This window comes from Heptranchias perlo, chromosome 16 (assembly GCF_035084215.1).
Source record: "Heptranchias perlo isolate sHepPer1 chromosome 16, sHepPer1.hap1, whole genome shotgun sequence".
In the NCBI taxonomy this organism is placed as follows: Eukaryota; Metazoa; Chordata; class Chondrichthyes; order Hexanchiformes; family Hexanchidae; genus Heptranchias; species Heptranchias perlo.
Window position 1 is genome coordinate 45059240 of NC_090340.1, and position 17722 is coordinate 45076961.

General features: G+C 44.0%; 1 protein-coding gene across 1 annotated transcript in view; it reads right to left on the minus strand.

Moving 5' to 3' along the window:
* LOC137333431 (polycystin-1-like protein 2) overlaps positions 1 to 17722 on the minus strand; it is a 119269-nt gene that overhangs the window by 50241 nt on the left and 51306 nt on the right. Inside the window, exons 13-17 of the mRNA XM_067997581.1 lie at positions 15681 to 15809; positions 10042 to 10270; positions 7806 to 7999; positions 5698 to 5916; positions 4550 to 4651 (exon numbers count right to left, since the gene is read on the minus strand). Of these exons, the coding sequence (XP_067853682.1) occupies positions 4550 to 4651; positions 5698 to 5916; positions 7806 to 7999; positions 10042 to 10270; positions 15681 to 15809 (873 nt within the window). The remainder of the gene's footprint in view (positions 1 to 4549; positions 4652 to 5697; positions 5917 to 7805; positions 8000 to 10041; positions 10271 to 15680; positions 15810 to 17722) is intronic.

Sequence of the window (17722 nt, forward strand, 5' to 3'; positions counted from 1 at the left end):
GCTTCGCAAAAACAACATCTCTCTGTCTGCCTCACCATTGAAATGCATTGAATGTCATGAAGTTGCTGTATTTGAGCGGTAGATACGAGCTAAACCCGCCGCAGATATTATGGGCTAGTAATCAGTAGCGCAAGTACACTTTTAACAATGTGATAATTGTTCATTACTGAATGGCACTGAAAATTAACTACTACAAATGTGGAATCTCGTTCCTTCAGGTTTTGAATTTTTCAGGAAGATTTTAAAAATGTCAAATCTTACATTTAATTTCTTTTTCTTACTTTTCCTTTCTGTCTCTTTCTTTTCTCTCCCTCTTAATCCAATTTTTCTTTCCCTCTCTGTATTTTTCTTTCTGTACCTGATTAGACATTGAATTCACTCCTTTAATTCACCCTCCTTCTCAGTCCTTTCCATGTTTATTTCCCAATCCTTAAATCTCATTGGTTAAGGAGATACCCTGTTGGTTGCCCTGTTCACTCAGGTCCCAGATGCCCTGTTTCCCTCGCTGTGCCGTTATCAGCTCGCACTTTCAGCAACTTTGTGGGCAAAAATGTTTTGAGCTGAAGGGTGCAGGGTGCAGACACCATTAGATGCCCTGCTACAACAAAATCTGGCCCATTATTACTACTACTACTAAATTCCCGGCTGTCAGCACAGCAGTGTTGATGGAGACAAATTCTACATATTATGAGTGTGAAAATAAGCTGAAGTTCACTTAGGATCCAAATAAAAGTAATCTTCTGGACTCAGTGAAAAGATCACGTCAGCAAATAATCCAGGAATGTTGCCATTAACACATAAGAACATTTAGAACAATTTGGCCCGTCAAAACCACTAGTTCCACAGTCTGTACATCTCAATCATGGATTCTCCTTCCCCAAAATCTCTACAATCTTTTCCTAACCTTCATGCACATGATTGAGTGGTACACCTGATGAATGTCAGCACACAAATCCATTCTGTGACCATTTTGACTTGTCACATTACCATCAACCACTTTCCACCATTTTCATTGAATTCAGGCAAGAACTGACTCTCTTGGCTCTGGTATGATATTTCCAAACTAGTCAGATGTGAATGGCCAAGTCCCTGGTCCAGTTACCCACATAAATTCTATTTCCATTTTATAGGAGTGATAATAGTCCTGGACAATAGAAAACGTTTTTTCTCTTTAAACCTAATAACTTCATCACTTCCCTCCATCCCCGGAAAGACTGGCATGACATGGATCCTTTGCTGTGTTGTTTACCCTCATCCCTGCAGTCAAGCCCCAAGGCAGTCCCTTGCTCCCATAACAGTACTAGTGCCACAGTTTTAGTGTTTCTACTGGTTATTCTGACTACTCAAAACACAGTTGCTTGATTAATGTGAACTAATAGTCAGCTAATCAGAACGATCTGATCATTTTGATTGATTGATTAATTAAAGGAAAGAAATACCTGCATTTATATAGCACCTTACAAATGTCTCAAAGCATTTAACACAATTAATTACTTTGCGGAGGAAGTGACTATTGTTCTGTATGCAAACCTGGCAGCTAATTGGTTGGGTAGCAGGTAATATGGTAGTGATGAGCTCAGCTCATTCTAGGAACAAATTAAATGGTCATGAAGCTTAATCATCAGCTGCACTCAAAGAGAATCACACACTTGAATACCAACTATCACCACTCCACTTATAGCAGGCTCCAGCGTAGATGCACACACTTTGGGAGATGTTCATACTCATGAGGATAAAAAAGCACAGACTGAGCACTAGTAAGGTAGAGATAGTAGTTGATGAAGAGCCAGCTGGCACATGGCATTGTTGAGTATCCATAATGAGTTGTATGAGGATACAGAACTAAGTGGCCCTACTTTTAACAGCCTGTTACTGCATCAGGAGCATATTAATAAATCATTTGCCCCCTTGCATACAACATTGGAAGGTCGTCTTGGTAGTATGCAGGAAATCTAACACCCAACATGTGCTGGCATCTCCCATGTGGGTAATATCATACAGCAATGATTATCTACGTTGCAGTCTGCCATTGAGCATATGGCAACATCAGTGAGATCTACACTGAAGATCTGAGTAATGTAAGTCATAGGCACAGTAAGAGCATTTCTTGTGAATGCTCACATTGCTGCTATGCAGGCTTTGTGAGTTCAAAACTCCAAAAAGTAGTCACGGTTGGCTTGAAGAGGGGTTACAGACAAATATAATATAGTGTATTATCCCTCCTCATTCACCTTGATTTCTCTGCAATCACACCAACTCCATCACCTCTCTTCCATTGTCCAGCTCGGTGGGAGTGTCCTCACTTAGCTCCACTCTTACCAATCCAATCGTAGCTACAGAATTCCAGCAATGGCTTCTCTTTCAATCCCACACCATTAACTAGGGAATCACTCAACTTAGCTCCTTCCTCTTCCTCATATATGTGCTGCCACTTGGCAACATTACTCACAAACATGGAGTCAGCTTCCACCTGTACGCCAATGACACCCAGCTCTACCTCTCCGCCATCTCTGGGCCAGTAAACTGTTTATCCGACATCCAGTCTTGGATGATTAATAATTTCCTCCAGCTAAATATTGGGAAGACCAAAGCCATCATTTTTGGCCCCCACCTTAAACTCTGTACCCTAGCCACCAACTCCATCCCCCTCCCTGGCCACTGTCTGTGGCTCAACCAGATTGTTTGCAAGCTCTGCTGCCTCTACCCTACCCCGCACCAAATCACACTCACCTTTCACTCCTGTGCTTGCTGACTTACATTGGCTCCCGGTCTCTTAAGGACTCAAATTTAAAATTCTCATCCACTTGTTTAAATCCCTCCATGGTTTTGCCGCTCCTTATCTCTGTAACCTCCTCCATCTCCGCAATCCCCTCCGAATTCTCTGTTCCTCTGACTCTAGCCACTTGTGCATCACCCCCTCCTTTCCCCATCATTAGCAGCTATGTCTTCAACCACCTAGGCCCAACACTCTGGAATTCCCTCCCAAAATCCATCCACCACTTCACCTCCCTTTTCTCCTTTAAAACCCTCCTTAAAAACTACCTCTTTGATCACCCCTTTCAGTCACCCCCTCCCCACCTTTTCTTGTTTGGCTCAGCTCCTGTTGTTCCTTATACGTCTATGAAGCACTTTGGGATGTTTTTCTACAGTAACTGCGCTATATAAATGCAAGTTCTTGCTGTTGATTTTGAAACCTCATAAATGGCCATTGTTTTATACTCACACAGATCAGTTGGCATTGTGACCTCCACCAGTGGCATACATGGAATACTACAGGAACAACCAGTTGGCACACACGTCAGCAGCAGTTCTGTGCCATCACACAGTCCTGCATAAGTACTAGTTGGTGCCATTTCAATAAGTACTGATCCCTCTGTAACTACAGTACAAGAGACTCCTGGCATTAATGCCTGGGGTCACCGCAGGTACAAGTAGAGAATATTCTGCAGCCACTGAAGCTCTGTGCCACTAAGCTATTTCTTCAACTAGGGTAGTACTTAGTGATAGGGCACGTTCACAACCAGCACAACAAACTTCGCAATACACAGGAAGCGAACATGTTAGCCAAACACATTAAACATGCACACCAATAACACTGCACAACTCAATGAAATTAATTCACTGTTACTATGTTCCTGAATTTCTTCAGGGGTCCTACTGGTCTCCCACAACAACACCAGATGGATTTTCCAGATCAGGGGCGGTGCAGATTTTGCACCCACCCATTTCCTACTGTTCTAGCTCGGGCAAATAATTTGGGTTCAGGTTCATTTTAGTATTTGTGACAGGCTCCTGGGGCTACTTCCAGTCTCACCAGGTCACCTACTTTGGGTGTTGGGGTGGGGGGAGGGAGAGGTAGAGATTCAGATTGCTCAAGTCAGAAGTGTGATGAAATACTCTCCACTCACTTGGATGGGTGCAGCCACAACATTTGAGAAGCTCAACACAACCCAGGACAAACAGTCCACTCAATCAGTGCCCCTGTCATGAACTCACTACCCCCCACCCTCCCCACCACCACCACCACCACTGGTGCAATATGGTTGCAGAATGTACTATCTATAGGATGCACTATAGCAGCTCATTGAGCTTGCTTTGACAGCACATCCCAGCCCTGTGATGTCTGTCACCATGAAGGACAAGAGCAACAATGTTATGGGAACACAATCACCTCGAAAGTCTCCTCCCAAGTCCCACACCATCCTGACTTGGACACACATCGCTATTCCTTTATCGCCACTGAGTCCAAATCCTAGAATTCCCGACCTAACAGCGATGGTTCATGGATAAGGCCTACCACCACCTTCTCAGGGCAACAAGGGATAGGCAATAAGCGTGACCCACATCCAAAGAACTCAGAAAAAAAAACTAAAACCTCTTCTGTAATTGCAATTTAGGAAAGGTACATTATTCTCCATTCATGACATACAATTCTTAATTGCTTTATTCTTTCCATAATTATAGTAAATTATTTTGAAACCCCAATTACTCCATTAACATTTCAATTTTATTTTATTTGTAAAGTATTTGTAATTTTCCTTTCCCTAACCTCAGATGTGGTGCCTGCTCCTCTTCGATGACCAGTGAAGACTTTCACCAAGTAACAGTACTTGGCAAATGGGTCATTATCTGCAAGAACGGTTCTTTTTACCTATATGCAAGGAAGATTTTAAGCAAAGACAATTCAATGATTTCTAAACAGTAATGTTAAGGTGTTGATACAAACGTAAAATGTTATATTTTTAAGCAGTAATATATTTTTTAAGGCTTTGCAATGGTAGATGACTAGATTGTTGTTCAAGATCGTGTATCATCATTAAGAAGTAGGACACCAGATCACCAATGACCCATGATCCCCACACAGCAAGATCTTGATCTTAGCAGGCTCTCTGAGATAATGTCCTGTCAGTGAAGAACATTGCTTTAGGAAGGGGAAAACGGAAAAAAGGTGGAATCATCTAGAAGCTGGCACAAAAGTGTAATCATCAGGGGCTTCGATGTGTGATATGTGGCATCGGAAGGGTACTTTAAATAGAATAAGTATGACCTGTTATTTACCCATTAGGATACAGTATTTCCTAAATTTAATTAGTCCAAAGCAAGAGCGCACCATTTTCGGAGATTGACATCACAATTCAAAAAAATATTTGGTAAGAGTCACTGATGGTCTGAAAACCTTGTAAGATGATTTTTCCACTCTGTGGTGCAAAATTATTGAAATAAATGCTAGGAAAACTATGTAAAATTCCTCTTTTGCATGCATCAGGGTAATTAAACAGTACACTAAAATGTAATAATTGCAGAAAACATTCATATGCTTTTTTCACAAATTCTGTTCAATTTTATACTCACTAAAAATATTGATGCTATTCTGATGCGATTAGTAAATATTCATGTTCAGGCCTATATAGTGTTTAGTTTGTGGCAGCATCGGACTAATCTGCGATGCCAATTTAATAGAAAAATTTATATTTGCATTCTTCCAGCACAATATCACGTCATTTCCATCATTTTGAAGCACTACAGCATTTTCAGATCATCTGGATACATGTGGCTTTAACATGGAAAATATTGCAACAAATTCAGTTAAGTATTAATATATATTGTTATGTCTGGTTTTCCTTAATTTCTAATTTAAGTAGTTAGTAATAAATAAAACCACAAAAAGTTACAGCATCTTATGAACAGTTTCCTCACCTTCACTAAATCTTGTCTATCTTTTGTTCGAGCCCAAATGACCAGGATGATGTAAACTCCAACAATACCAGCCACTAATGAGACCACCGCAGAGTTGTCTTTGACTTGAGAAAATAACTTTACCGTTTCCGTGACATCCAAGACCAAGAAAGAGGTAGCAAACAAACTAAGGTGGTTGCAAAGACATTGGGTTCTTTTCAAGCTTGATCTTGGGCCCACCTACCGTGATAAAAATAAAACAAATATCAATCATTCCTTGCTCAATATGAAAGACAAATACTATAGTAGAAACTTCTAGAACCTCCTCCGAGTGGACTGCAGGCTGGCGATTGAGTGTCAAATTGAACAATGGTCCGAAATAGGTGATTCCTAGTTTATTTGCCAAAATCTAAATTTGCTCTAATTCAAAGCAATTCATGTTTGGATTTCTCCAGAACAGAAATGGTGATTGGTCCCAGCAGAGAGACTGGAGAACAAAGTAATGCTCAGTGCTGGTCTGTTTTTCAACAGCAACTTACATTTTTATAGCCCTTCTCATATACCGAGAAATATCTCAGAGCACATCTCAAATCTCAAATATCTAAGATGTGGAGATGCCGGTGATGGACTGGGGTTGACAATTGTAAACAATTTTACAACACCAAGTTATAGTCCAACAGGCAGAGAAGAGAACAGTGGATTCTGAACTGGAGGGAAGAAGGGGATGTTGGAAAGATAAAGGAGATGGGAAGGCTTATGAAAGTGAGTGAAGGACACAGTAAGTTGGTGGGATTGGAAGGGAGTTTTGGAAGACAGTGTGTAATAGCTGAAAAAGTGGACACTGATGGGGAAGCAGAGAGTAACCTAATATCAGAGGTATGTCCAGAACATATGGCTGCAGGAGATTGCTGAGTTACGGTAGGGCAAGGCAATAGCAGATCTTGAAAGGAAGGATGACCACCGTCAAGTCAATTCCAGGGGGCTTGAGGTAAACAGCTTGGAACCATGAAGGTGATGAAAACATAATATATTTGTGGGTGAAGATGCAGGTTGCAGCATTCTGAATGAGTTGTAATTTGTGGAGGGTGGAAATGGAGAGCAGCTTGGAGAACTTTACAGAAGTCAAACATCAAGGTTATAAAGGTGTGAATTAGATATTTTCCCACTGTCATGATAATTATCCAGTGAATCTCTCTCAACTGAAGTTAGAGACATGTGTGGCTTTGTTTATTTTTAAGTAAGTATTTTATTTTTATTTTTCCTAACTGGCATCTAGCAGCAGGCATTTAACGCTTTGGTAGTGCAGTGGGAGCTGAGCAATCCCCAGCAGTCTTGTAACAGAGTATGTGTTTGATCTTTTGAGAAGATGTTGTATTTTTATTTCTTTTTATTCCTGGTTGTTTTGTGGAAGATGCAGAATTATTGGCAGCTTAGTGTTGGGTGTACATCTGTTTTTGTTGGTGATTTAGTGGTGAGTATACTTTAGTTTTCTCATGCGCTACAACCTGTCTACAAGCACCTGTAAGTATAATAAATTAATACACTGTTCGCACTACAGATCAGTACTGGAGTAAATCTCATCTGAACTGCTTTCCGGTAGAAACATGACAGTGTGAATTCACCAGCATGAAAACTCATTTGTGGTTTCATGTGGTATAATACTGGCATGTCACAATGTATTAAAAAAAAGTCCATTCTGACACTGGAGTCTGTCAGTATCTCAGCACCTTTAAATTCTGAATCCGCATATTTGCACCAAAGTTTAATTATAATTTGCAGTGATTAATTCCTAGATTTCAAATACTCAGAAATAGTTTGCCAGCTTGTTTTGCTCATTGCAATGCCATTTTTTAGTAACAGCAACATTTTGCTTTCTCTATTGCAGACCTGGTGCTGATGGAGAGCGGCTGAAATGGAATAATTCAGTTAGGTGTAATCAAATGGAGAGGCAATTTATGATTTTGCTCCTTTCTTATTCAATAATGCTACATGCAGTCCTGGAACATTTAACCCCTTAGAATAAGCTATTTTTTGTCTGTTCCAATCTGTTGCATATAACAGAATTCCTTGCAGCAAACGTACAGTGCTGTTGTCAGTTCTATGTAGTATTGAAGCTTTATTCAGCTTACCTTACATCCATGTGTTGACCAATAATGTTGTATTTCGTTCCAATATAAGCATTTAGTATTGAAAGTATGTATAGTAAAAGTTGTAGCATTGATCTCTGAAATATTGGACTTTAGGAGAGGTTTGGCTGCCAAATAATAAGTACCATTCCTGCCCATTAACATTTCAGGATGTATAATCCAACTGTAGTCTTCAGCTGGAAAGAGATAAATAATTGAAAAAATGTCTGATTTCTTGTTTCTCGGTAAGATTTCAATATAAAAACTGAACCTGTTAGGAAGAGAGAGCTTATATGAAAAGCCACATATATTGTACTGAAACTTAGAATAGAATCATAGAATCTTACAGCACAGAAGGAGGCCATTTGGCCCATCGTACCTGTGCCAGCTCTTTGAAAGAGCTATCCAATTAGTCCCACTCCCCTGCTCTTTCCCCGTAGCCCTGCCAATTTTTCCTTTTCAAGTATATTACCAATTCCCTTTTGAAAGTCACTACTGAATCTGCTTCCACCACCCTTTCAGGCAATGCATTCCAGATGATAAAACTGGTTGCGTAAAACTATTTCTTCTCCTCTCCTCCCTGGTTCTTTCGCCAATTATCTTAAATCTGTGTTCTTTGGTTACCGGCCGTCCTGCCAGTGGAAACAGTTTCTCCCTATCTACTTTATCAAAACCCCTCATAATTTTGAACACCTCTATTAAATCTCCCTTTAACCTTCTCTGCTCTAAGGAGCACAATCCCAGCTTCTCTAGTCTAACTTTGTACAAAGTGTTTTAAAATGTTTCAGAAATGTAGAGCTTGGAACTGGACAGGTTCATGACAGCTCGTGAGTCCTTTTGTTCAAAGTTTATAACTGCACTCCATTTTTATATTTTCATAAGTACAATGCCTGTAAGGACTTGCCTTTCTGTTTGCTCACTTTATATGGACATCTTAAACATTGAGGTATACCAATATTTGTATTGGCATATCTGTACAGAGGTTTTATCGTGGGCTACAGCATGGACATACAGCCCAAAAGTGAACACTTGGATTGTCTTTTTTAAAATTTAGATGAACAAAATTATGGCTTATGACAAAAATTTCACTATGAGTTTTTTATGGATTATAAACACCATAATCTACAAGTATCATTACGTGAACAAGCTGCCTGCCCCAGACTACCCACTCCCCAGGCCTCTTGCCTGCTATCCTGTTCCATGGTCCTGTCAAACGCCATGCTCCCATCAACTTATCAGTCCCATGTGTACGCTCAGTAGCCCGTTCTCATTGCTCCACAAGTTTCGCATTTTGATCCTCCTTGATGAGACATCCTGCCCCCATCAGAACCGCTAACACCACCCTGAATGAGCATCATTCTGACCCTTCACCCACCCACACCCAAGTAGAATTGAGCTATCTATCCATTGACAACACCATAGCCATCTATTCCCCCCCCTACTCCACAATGACGAGCTTTTCTGCCTCCCCTCCCCCCAACCCTAGGAAAACCCCACATCATCTAAATGACAGGGAAATTAACCCAGGCCCTTGATACACCCTCCCCAGACCGAGTATGTAGATTGCTGGCCCACTGTATGCCCACACCACTGCAAAGAGAAAGCAGCCTTGCCCGACATGAACCCCTCCACTCCCCAATGAGCAGAGAGATCGACTTTTCCCACTGCCCCTTCCCACACAGAGAATTAAAATGCGTCCTGGAAACTCTTTGTCCCCACTAGTAATCCTACACACTTTCCTCTCCTGTCTTACCATCTCCATCCCCCATTCCCCTTCCCCTTCCTCTCCAATCCTTTTCATCATCTCTACTCTCCCTTTCACTGTCTCCCATTCCTCTCCCCATTCCCCCAACACTCAATCCCCTATCTTCTTCCCCTCCTTCTCCCCATTCTCATCCCTGTCCTTGCTGCCCCTCTTCTCCATCTTTTTCTCTATTGGCTCTTTTCTCCATCCCCTCTTCTTTCTTTTCTTCCCCTCCCTCTCCCTGTCCATTTTTGCTAACCCCATCCTCCTACTCTCCCACACCTCTATTTTCTCCTCTCTGCCCAGCTTCCTCATCCCTCCCCTCCCCCTTTCATGGTCCAATTATTTCCCTGCCCTTTAACCCTGCTTGACATGAATACTGCACTTTGTCTTGACTGCCGGTAATTTAATTAGCAAAACTCTACTCTCAACTTCCCAGCACTACATTCACATTCATGGTTTTCATCATAATAACATCAAATAGCATCACTTTACCTTCACTACTGTACTGTGGAATGAAGCTTGTTTCAAACTCATATAGTGTATCATTGGGTTTGTACCCATAGCCGAGGTACAGCTGCACTGAAGTAACTGGCTCAGTTTCCACAGAGATTATTATGGCTGATTCAGTATCTGTTACATGGAACCTCTGGATGACTGGGTTCCTAAATGTGGTAAATGTAGCTGGAAAAAGTTGGGTTGTGTTAGACCTGGGAAGTATAATCTGAAGATAAAAGGAAATACAACACTGAGTTAGATTTAATTAATGTCATAATAGTGAAAAATAAAACTAAATGTAAGCAAACAAACAAAAATGAATCGGAGCGCCTGAGGTAAGGAGCGGACTTGTTCGGAGTCGGGGGCAGTGTGTCGGAGCGCCGGACTAAATAAAGAGCGAGGCCCGGGGAGTAGGCCTCAATCGGAGTGCCTGAGGTAAGGAGCGGACTTGTTCGGAGTCGGGGGCAGTGCGTCGGAGCGCCGGACTAAATAAAGAGCGAGGCCCGGGGAGTAGGCCTCAATCGGAGTGCCTGAGGTAAGGAGCGGACTTGTTCGGAGTCGGGGGCGGTGTGTCGGAGTCGGGGGCGGTGTGTCGGAGTCGGGGGCGGTGTGTGGGAGTCGGGGGCGGTGTGTGGGAGTCGGGGGCGGTGTGTGGGAGTCGGGGGCGGTGTGTGGGAGTCGGGGGCGGTGTGTGGGAGTCGGGGGCGGTGTGTGGGAGTCGGGGGCGGTGTGTGGGAGTCGGGGGCGGTGTGTGGGAGTCGGGGGCGGTGTGTCGGAGTCGGGGGCGGTGTGTCGGAGTCGGGGGCGGTGTGTGGGAGTCGGGGGCGGTGTGTGGGAGTCGGGGGCGGTGTGTGGGAGTCGGGGGCGGTGTGTGGGAGTCGGGGGCGGTGTGTCGGAGTCGGGGGCGGTGTGTCGGAGTCGGGGGCGGTGTGTCGGAGTCGGGGGCGGTGTGTCGGAGTCGGGGGCGGTGTGTCGGAGTCGGGGGCGGTGTGTCGGAGTCGGGGGCGGTGTGTCGGAGTCGGGGGCGGTGTGTCGGAGTCGGGGGCGGTGTGTCGGAGTCGGGGGCGGTGTGTCGGAGTCGGGGGCGGTGTGTGGGAGTCGGGGGCGGTGTGTCGGAGTCGGGGGCGGTGTGTGGGAGTCGGGGGCGGTGTGTCGGAGTCGGGGGCGGTGTGTCGGAGTCGGGGGCGGTGTGTCGGAGTCGGGGGCGGTGTGTGGGAGTCGGGGGCGGTGTGTGGGAGTCGGGGGCGGTGTGTGGGAGTCGGGGGCGGTGTGTCGGAGTCGGGGGCGGTGTGTCGGAGTCGGGGGCGGTGTGTCGGAGTCGGGGGCGGTGTGTCGGAGCGCCGGATCAGCGATAAAGAATTCAGGGCTTCAAGGAGCGAGGTAAGACAATCCAAAGTGACGTCAGCATAAGGGGAGGAGCTGATTGGCTGCTAGCGAGTGAGGGTTTCTTTTACCGTCTTTTTTTTAAGTCTTTAGTTTATTTCAGCTGCAGCTGCTGGAGGCACGAAGTCAGAGCCAACAAGTAAGTGATTGGCTGGTGACTGGTAAGTAGTTTTTCTTTCCTTTTTTTTCTTGACATTGTAGTTGTTGTTAAGCTAACTTAAGGGTTAAGTCATGGCAGGAGATCCCAGAGCCGTGTCATGTTCCTCTTGCGAGATGTGGGAATTCAGGGCTCCTTCCTGTATCCCTGATTCCTTCACCTGCGGGAAGTGTGTCCAGCTGCAGCTACTGTTTGACTGCTTGACGGCTCTGGAGCTGCGGATGGACTCACTTTGGAGCATCCGCGATGCCGAGGAAGTTATGGATAGCACGTTCAGTGAGTTGGTCACACCACAGATAAAAATTACTGAGGGAGATAGTGAATGGGTGACCAACAGACAGAGGAAGAGTAGGAAGGCAGTGCAGGGGTCCCCTGCGGTCATCTCCCTCCAAAACAGGTATACCGTTTTGGATACTGTTGGGGGAGATGGCTCACCAGGGGAAGGTGACAGCGGCCAGGTTCATGGCACCGTGGCTGGCTCTGCTGCACAGAAGGGCAGGAAAAAGAGTGGCAGAGCTATAGTGATAGGGGACTCAATTGTAAGGGGAATAGACAGGCGTTTCTGCGGACGCAACCGAGACTCCAGGATGGTATGTTGCCTCCCTGGTGAAAGGGTCAGGGATGTCTCGGAGCGGCTGCAGGACATTCTGGAGGGGGAGGGTGAACAGCCAGTTGTCGTGGTGCATATAGGTACCAACGATATAGGTAAAAAACGGGATGAGGTCCTACAAGCTGAATTTAGGGAGTTAGGAGTTAAACTAAAAAGTAGGACCTCAAAGGTAGTAATCTCAGGATTGCTACCAGTGCCACGGGCTAGTCAGAGTAGGAATGACAGAATAGCTAGGATGAATACGTGGCTTGAGAGATGGTGCAAGAGGGAGGGATTCAAATTCCTGGGCCATTGGAACCGATTCTGGGGGAGGTGGGACCAGTACAAATTGGACGGTCTGCATCTGGGCAGGACTGGAACCAATGTCCTAGGGGGAGTGTTTGCTAGTGCTGTTGGGAAAGGTTTAAACTAATGTGGCAGGGGGATGGGAACCGATGCAGGAAGTCAGTGGGAAGTAAAGTGGTGACAGAAACAAAAGGCAGTAAGGGAGAGTGTACAAAACATGACCGGACAGATGGTCTGAGAAAGCAGGGCAAAGACCAAGGGAAGTCTAGATTAAACTGCATTTATTTCAATGCAAGAAGTCTGATGGGCAAGGCAGATGAACTCAGGGCATGGATGGGTACATGGGACTGGGATGTTATAGCTATTACTGAAACATGGCTAAGGGAGGGGCAGGACTGGCAGCTCGATGTTCCAGGGTACAGATGCTATAGGAAAGATAGAGCAGGAGGTAAGAGAGGAGGGGGAGTTGCGTTCTTGATTAGGGAGAATATCACGGCAGTAGTGAGAGGGGATATATCCGAGGGTTCGCCCACTGAGTCTATATGGGTAGAACTGAAAAATAAGAAGGGAGAGATCACTTTGATAGGATTGTACTACAGACCCCCAAATAGTCAACAGGAAATTGAGGAGCAAATATGTAAGGAGATTACAGACAGCTGCAAGAAAAATAGGTGGTAATAGTAGGGGACTTTAACTTTCCCAACATTGACTGGGACAACCATAGCATTAGGGGCTTGGATGGAGAGAAATTTGTTGAGTATATTCAGGAGGAATTTCTCATTCAGTATGTGGATGGCCCGACTAGAGAGGGTGCAAAACTTGACCTCTTGGGAAATAAGGAAGGGCAGGTGACAGAAGTGTTAGTGAGGGATCACTTTGGGACCAGTGATCATAATTCCATTAGTTTTAAGATAGCTATGGAGAATGATAGGTCTGGCCCAAAAGTTAAAATTCTAAATTGGGGAAAGGCCAATTTTGATGGTATTAGACAGGAACTTTCAGAAGTTGATTGGGAGAGTCTGTTGGCAGGCAAAGGGACGTCTGGTAAGTGGGAGGCTTTCAAAAGTGTGTTAACCAGGGTTCAGGGTAAGCACATTCCTTATAAAGTGAAGGGCAAGGCTGGTAGAAGTAAGGAACCTTGGATGACTCAGGAGATTGAGGCCCGAGTCAAAAAGAAGAAGGAGGCATATGACATGCATAGACAGCTGGGATCAAGTGGATCCCTTGAAGAGTATAGAGATTGCCGGAGTAGAGTTAAGAGAGAAATCAGGAGGGCAAAAAGGGGACATGAGATTGCTTTGGCAGATAAGGCAAAGGAGAATCCAAAGAGCTTCTACAAATACATAAAGGGCAAAAGAGTAACTAGGGAGAGAGTAGGGCCTCTTAAGGATCAACAAGGTCATCTATGTGCGGAACCACAAGAGATGGGTGAGATCCTGAATGAATATTTTGCATCGGTATTTACGGTTGAGAAAGGCATGGATGTTAGGGAACTTGGGGAAATAAATAGTGATGTCTTGAGGAGTGTACATATTACAGAGAGGGAGGTGCTGGAAGCCTTAACGCGCATCAAGGTAGATAAATCTCCGGGACCTGATTAAATGTATCCCAGGACGTTATGGGAGGTTAGGGAGGAAATTGCGGGTCCCCTAGCAGAGATATTTGAATCATCGACAGCTACAGGTGAGGTGCCTGAAGATTGGAGGGTAGCAAATGTTGTGCCTTTGTTTAAGAAGGGCGGCAGGGAAAAGCCTGGGAACTACAGACCGGTGAGCCTGACATCTGTAGTGGGTAAGTTGTTAGAGGGTATTCTGAGAGACAGGATCTACAGGCATTTGGAGAGGCAGGGACTGATTAGGAACAGTCAGCATGGTTTTGTGAGAGGAAAATCATGTCTCACGAATTTGATTGAGTTTTTTGAAGGGGTAACCAAGAAGATAGATGAGAGCTGTGCAGTAGACGTGGTCCACATGGACTTCAGCAAAGCATTTGACAAGGTACCGCATGGTAGGTTGTTACATGAGGTTAAATCTCACGGGATCCAAGGTGAGGTAGCCAATTGGATACAAAATTGGATTGACGACAGAAGACAGAGGGTGGTTGTAGAGGGTTGTTTTTCAAACTGGAGGCCTGTGACCAGCGGTGTGCCTCAGGGATCGGTGCTGGGTCCGCTGTTATTTGTTATTTATATTAATGATTTGGATGAGAATTTAGGAGGCATGGTTAGTAAGTTTGCAGATGACACCAAGATTGGTGGCATTGTGGACAGTGAAGAAGGTTATCTAGGATTGCAACGGGATATTGATAAATTGGGCCAGTGGGCCGATGAATGGCAGATGGAGTTTAATTTAGATAAATGTGAGGTGATGCATTTTGGTAGATCGAATCGGGCCAGGACCTACTCCATTAATGGTAGGGCGTTGGGAGAGTTATAGAACAAAGAGATCTAGGAGTACAGGTTCATAGCTCCTTGAAAGTGGAGTCACAGGTGGATAGGGTGGTGAAGAAGGCCTTCAGCATGCTTGGTTTCATTGGTCAGAACATTGAATACAGGAGTTGGGATGTCTTGTTGAAGTTGTACAAGACATTAGTAAGGCCACACTTGGAATACTGTGTACAGTTCTGGTCACCCTATTATAGAAAGGATATTATTAAACTAGAAAGAGTGCAGAAAAGATTTACTAGGATGCTACCGGGACTTGATGGTTTGACTTATAGGGAGAGGTTGGATAGACTGAGACTTTTTTCCCTGGAGAGTAGGAGGTTTAGGGGTGATCTTATAGAAGTCTATAAAATAATGAGGGGCATAGATAAGGTAGATAGTCAAAATCTTTTCCCAAAGGTAGGGGAGCCTATAACGAGGGGGCATAGATTTAAGGTGAGAGGGGAGAGATACAAAAGGGTCCAGAGGGGCAATTCTTTCACTCAAAGGGTGGTGAGTGTCTGGAACGAGCTGCCAGAGGCAGTAGTAGAGGCGGGTACAATTTTGTCTTTTAAAAAGCATTTGGACAGTTACATGGGTAAGATGGGTATAGAGGGATATGGGCCAAATGCAGGCAATTGGGACTAGCTTAGTGGTATAAACTGGGCAACATGGACATGTTGGGCCGAAGGGCCTGTTTCCATGTTGTAAACTTCTATGATTCTATGATTTTATAATATACCAGTCATCACCTTCCATACACGGTTAATTGTAATTACCTCAAAGGTTTCTGACAAATTCTCAATTTTTACTTCATTGCCATTTGAAGATAGAGTTATATTGGTTAAAGGTCCACTGACATTACTTTGTTCAAGCCAGATTAAGGGATTTTCTCTATAATTAACCATCTAAAAGACACAAGTGCAAAAAAGTGTTATTAAAAATCGGAGAGAGGAATTTGTTGTAAGCAGGTTAAGCATTCGCATGATAACATCACCAACATAATTACTACCCTTATATTTGTGGTATAAGTAATAGCAAACAGTGGAATATGGTAAATATTTCCACTTGTGTAGCCCACCATAAATAACTTATGACTGTTACTTGTGAACTACCTAATTCATCTAATGTTTGGAATTATCACATCTCATTGCTGGCCATGATTATATTCTCCATTTATTCAATTCGACAAGTTGAGAAGGCTGTTAAAAAAGCATATGAAATCCTGGGCTTTATTAATAGAGGCATAGAGTACAAAAGCAAGGAAGTTATGCTAAACCTTTATAAAACACTGGTTAGGCCTCAGCTGGAGTATTGTGTTCAATTCTGGGCACCAATCTTTAGGAAGGATGTCAAGGCCTTAGAGAGGGTGCAGAAGAGATTTACTAGAATGATGCCAGGATGAGGGACTTCAGTTATGTGGAGAGACTGGAGAAGCTGGGGTTGTTCTCCTTCAAACAGAGAAGGTTAAGGGGAGATTTGATGGAGGTGTTCAAAATCATGAACGGTTTTGACAGAGTAAACAAGAAGAAACGGGTCGGTAACCAGAGGACACAGATTTAAGGTGATCAGCAAAAGAGCCAGAAGCAGCATGAGGAAACATTTTTTTAGGCATTTGGTCTGGAGTGCACTGCCTGAAAAGGTGGTGGAAGCAGATTCAATAGTAACTTTCAAAAGGGAATTGGATAAATACTTGAAGGGAAAAAATTTACAGGGCTATGGGGAAAAAGCAAAGGGAATGGAACCAATTGGATAGCTCTGTCAAAGAGCCAGCACAGGCACAATGGGCCGAATAGCCTCCTCCTGTGCTGTTCCTGCTATGGTACTATGATAATAGGTATGAGTGACAATTCTGTGATTAGTATCATGTGTGAACACAAGATAATATCACTGGCAATAATTTCTACTCTCAAATCTTTAATGGGTTATACATAAATGATCTCACAAGTGTGATGAAACATGGTTCAGTTCTTTGAGTGCAAAATTCTGGTGAAAAAAAGGGTGAAATTACTGTACAACAACAAGGTTAGGAAGACACCACAAGATGACTTATTCATTCATCCTACAACATTTAGTTTATATCATTATAATGGTACTACATTAGCGGTTCTCCAGTCCTCTGGCCACAGGGGATGTGCCAGAGGACTGGAGAACCGCTAATGTAGTACCATTATTCAAGAAAGGGGGTAGGGAAAAACCGGGGAACTACAGGCCAGTGAGCCTAACATCAGTGGTAGGAAAATTATTGGAAAAAATTCTGAAGGACAAAATTAGTCTCCACTTGGAGAAGCAAGGATTAATCAGGGATAGTCAACATGGCTTTGTCAAGGGAAGATCATGTCTGACTAATTTGATTGAATTTTTTGAGGGGGTGACTCGGCGTGTGGATGAGGGTAACGCAGTGGATGTGGTATACATGGATTTCAGTAAGGCCTTCGATAAAGTCCCCCATAGGAGACTGGTCAAGAAGGTACGAGCCCATGGAATCCAGGGTGCCTTGGCACTTTGGATACAAAACTGGCTTAGTGGCAGAAGGCAGAGGGTGATGGTCGAAGGTTGTTTTTGTGACTGGAAGCCTGTGGCCAGTGGGGTACCACAGGGATCGGTGCTGGGTCCCTTGCTGTTTGTGGTCTACATTAATGACTTGGATATGAATGTAAAAGGTATGATCAGTAAGTTCGCTGATGATACAAAAATTGGTAGGGTGGTAAATAGCGAGGAGGATAGCCTCAGTCTGCAGGACGATATAGATGGGTTGGTCAGATGGGCGGAACAGTGGCAAATGGAATTTAACCCGGAAAAGTGCGAGGTGATGCACTTT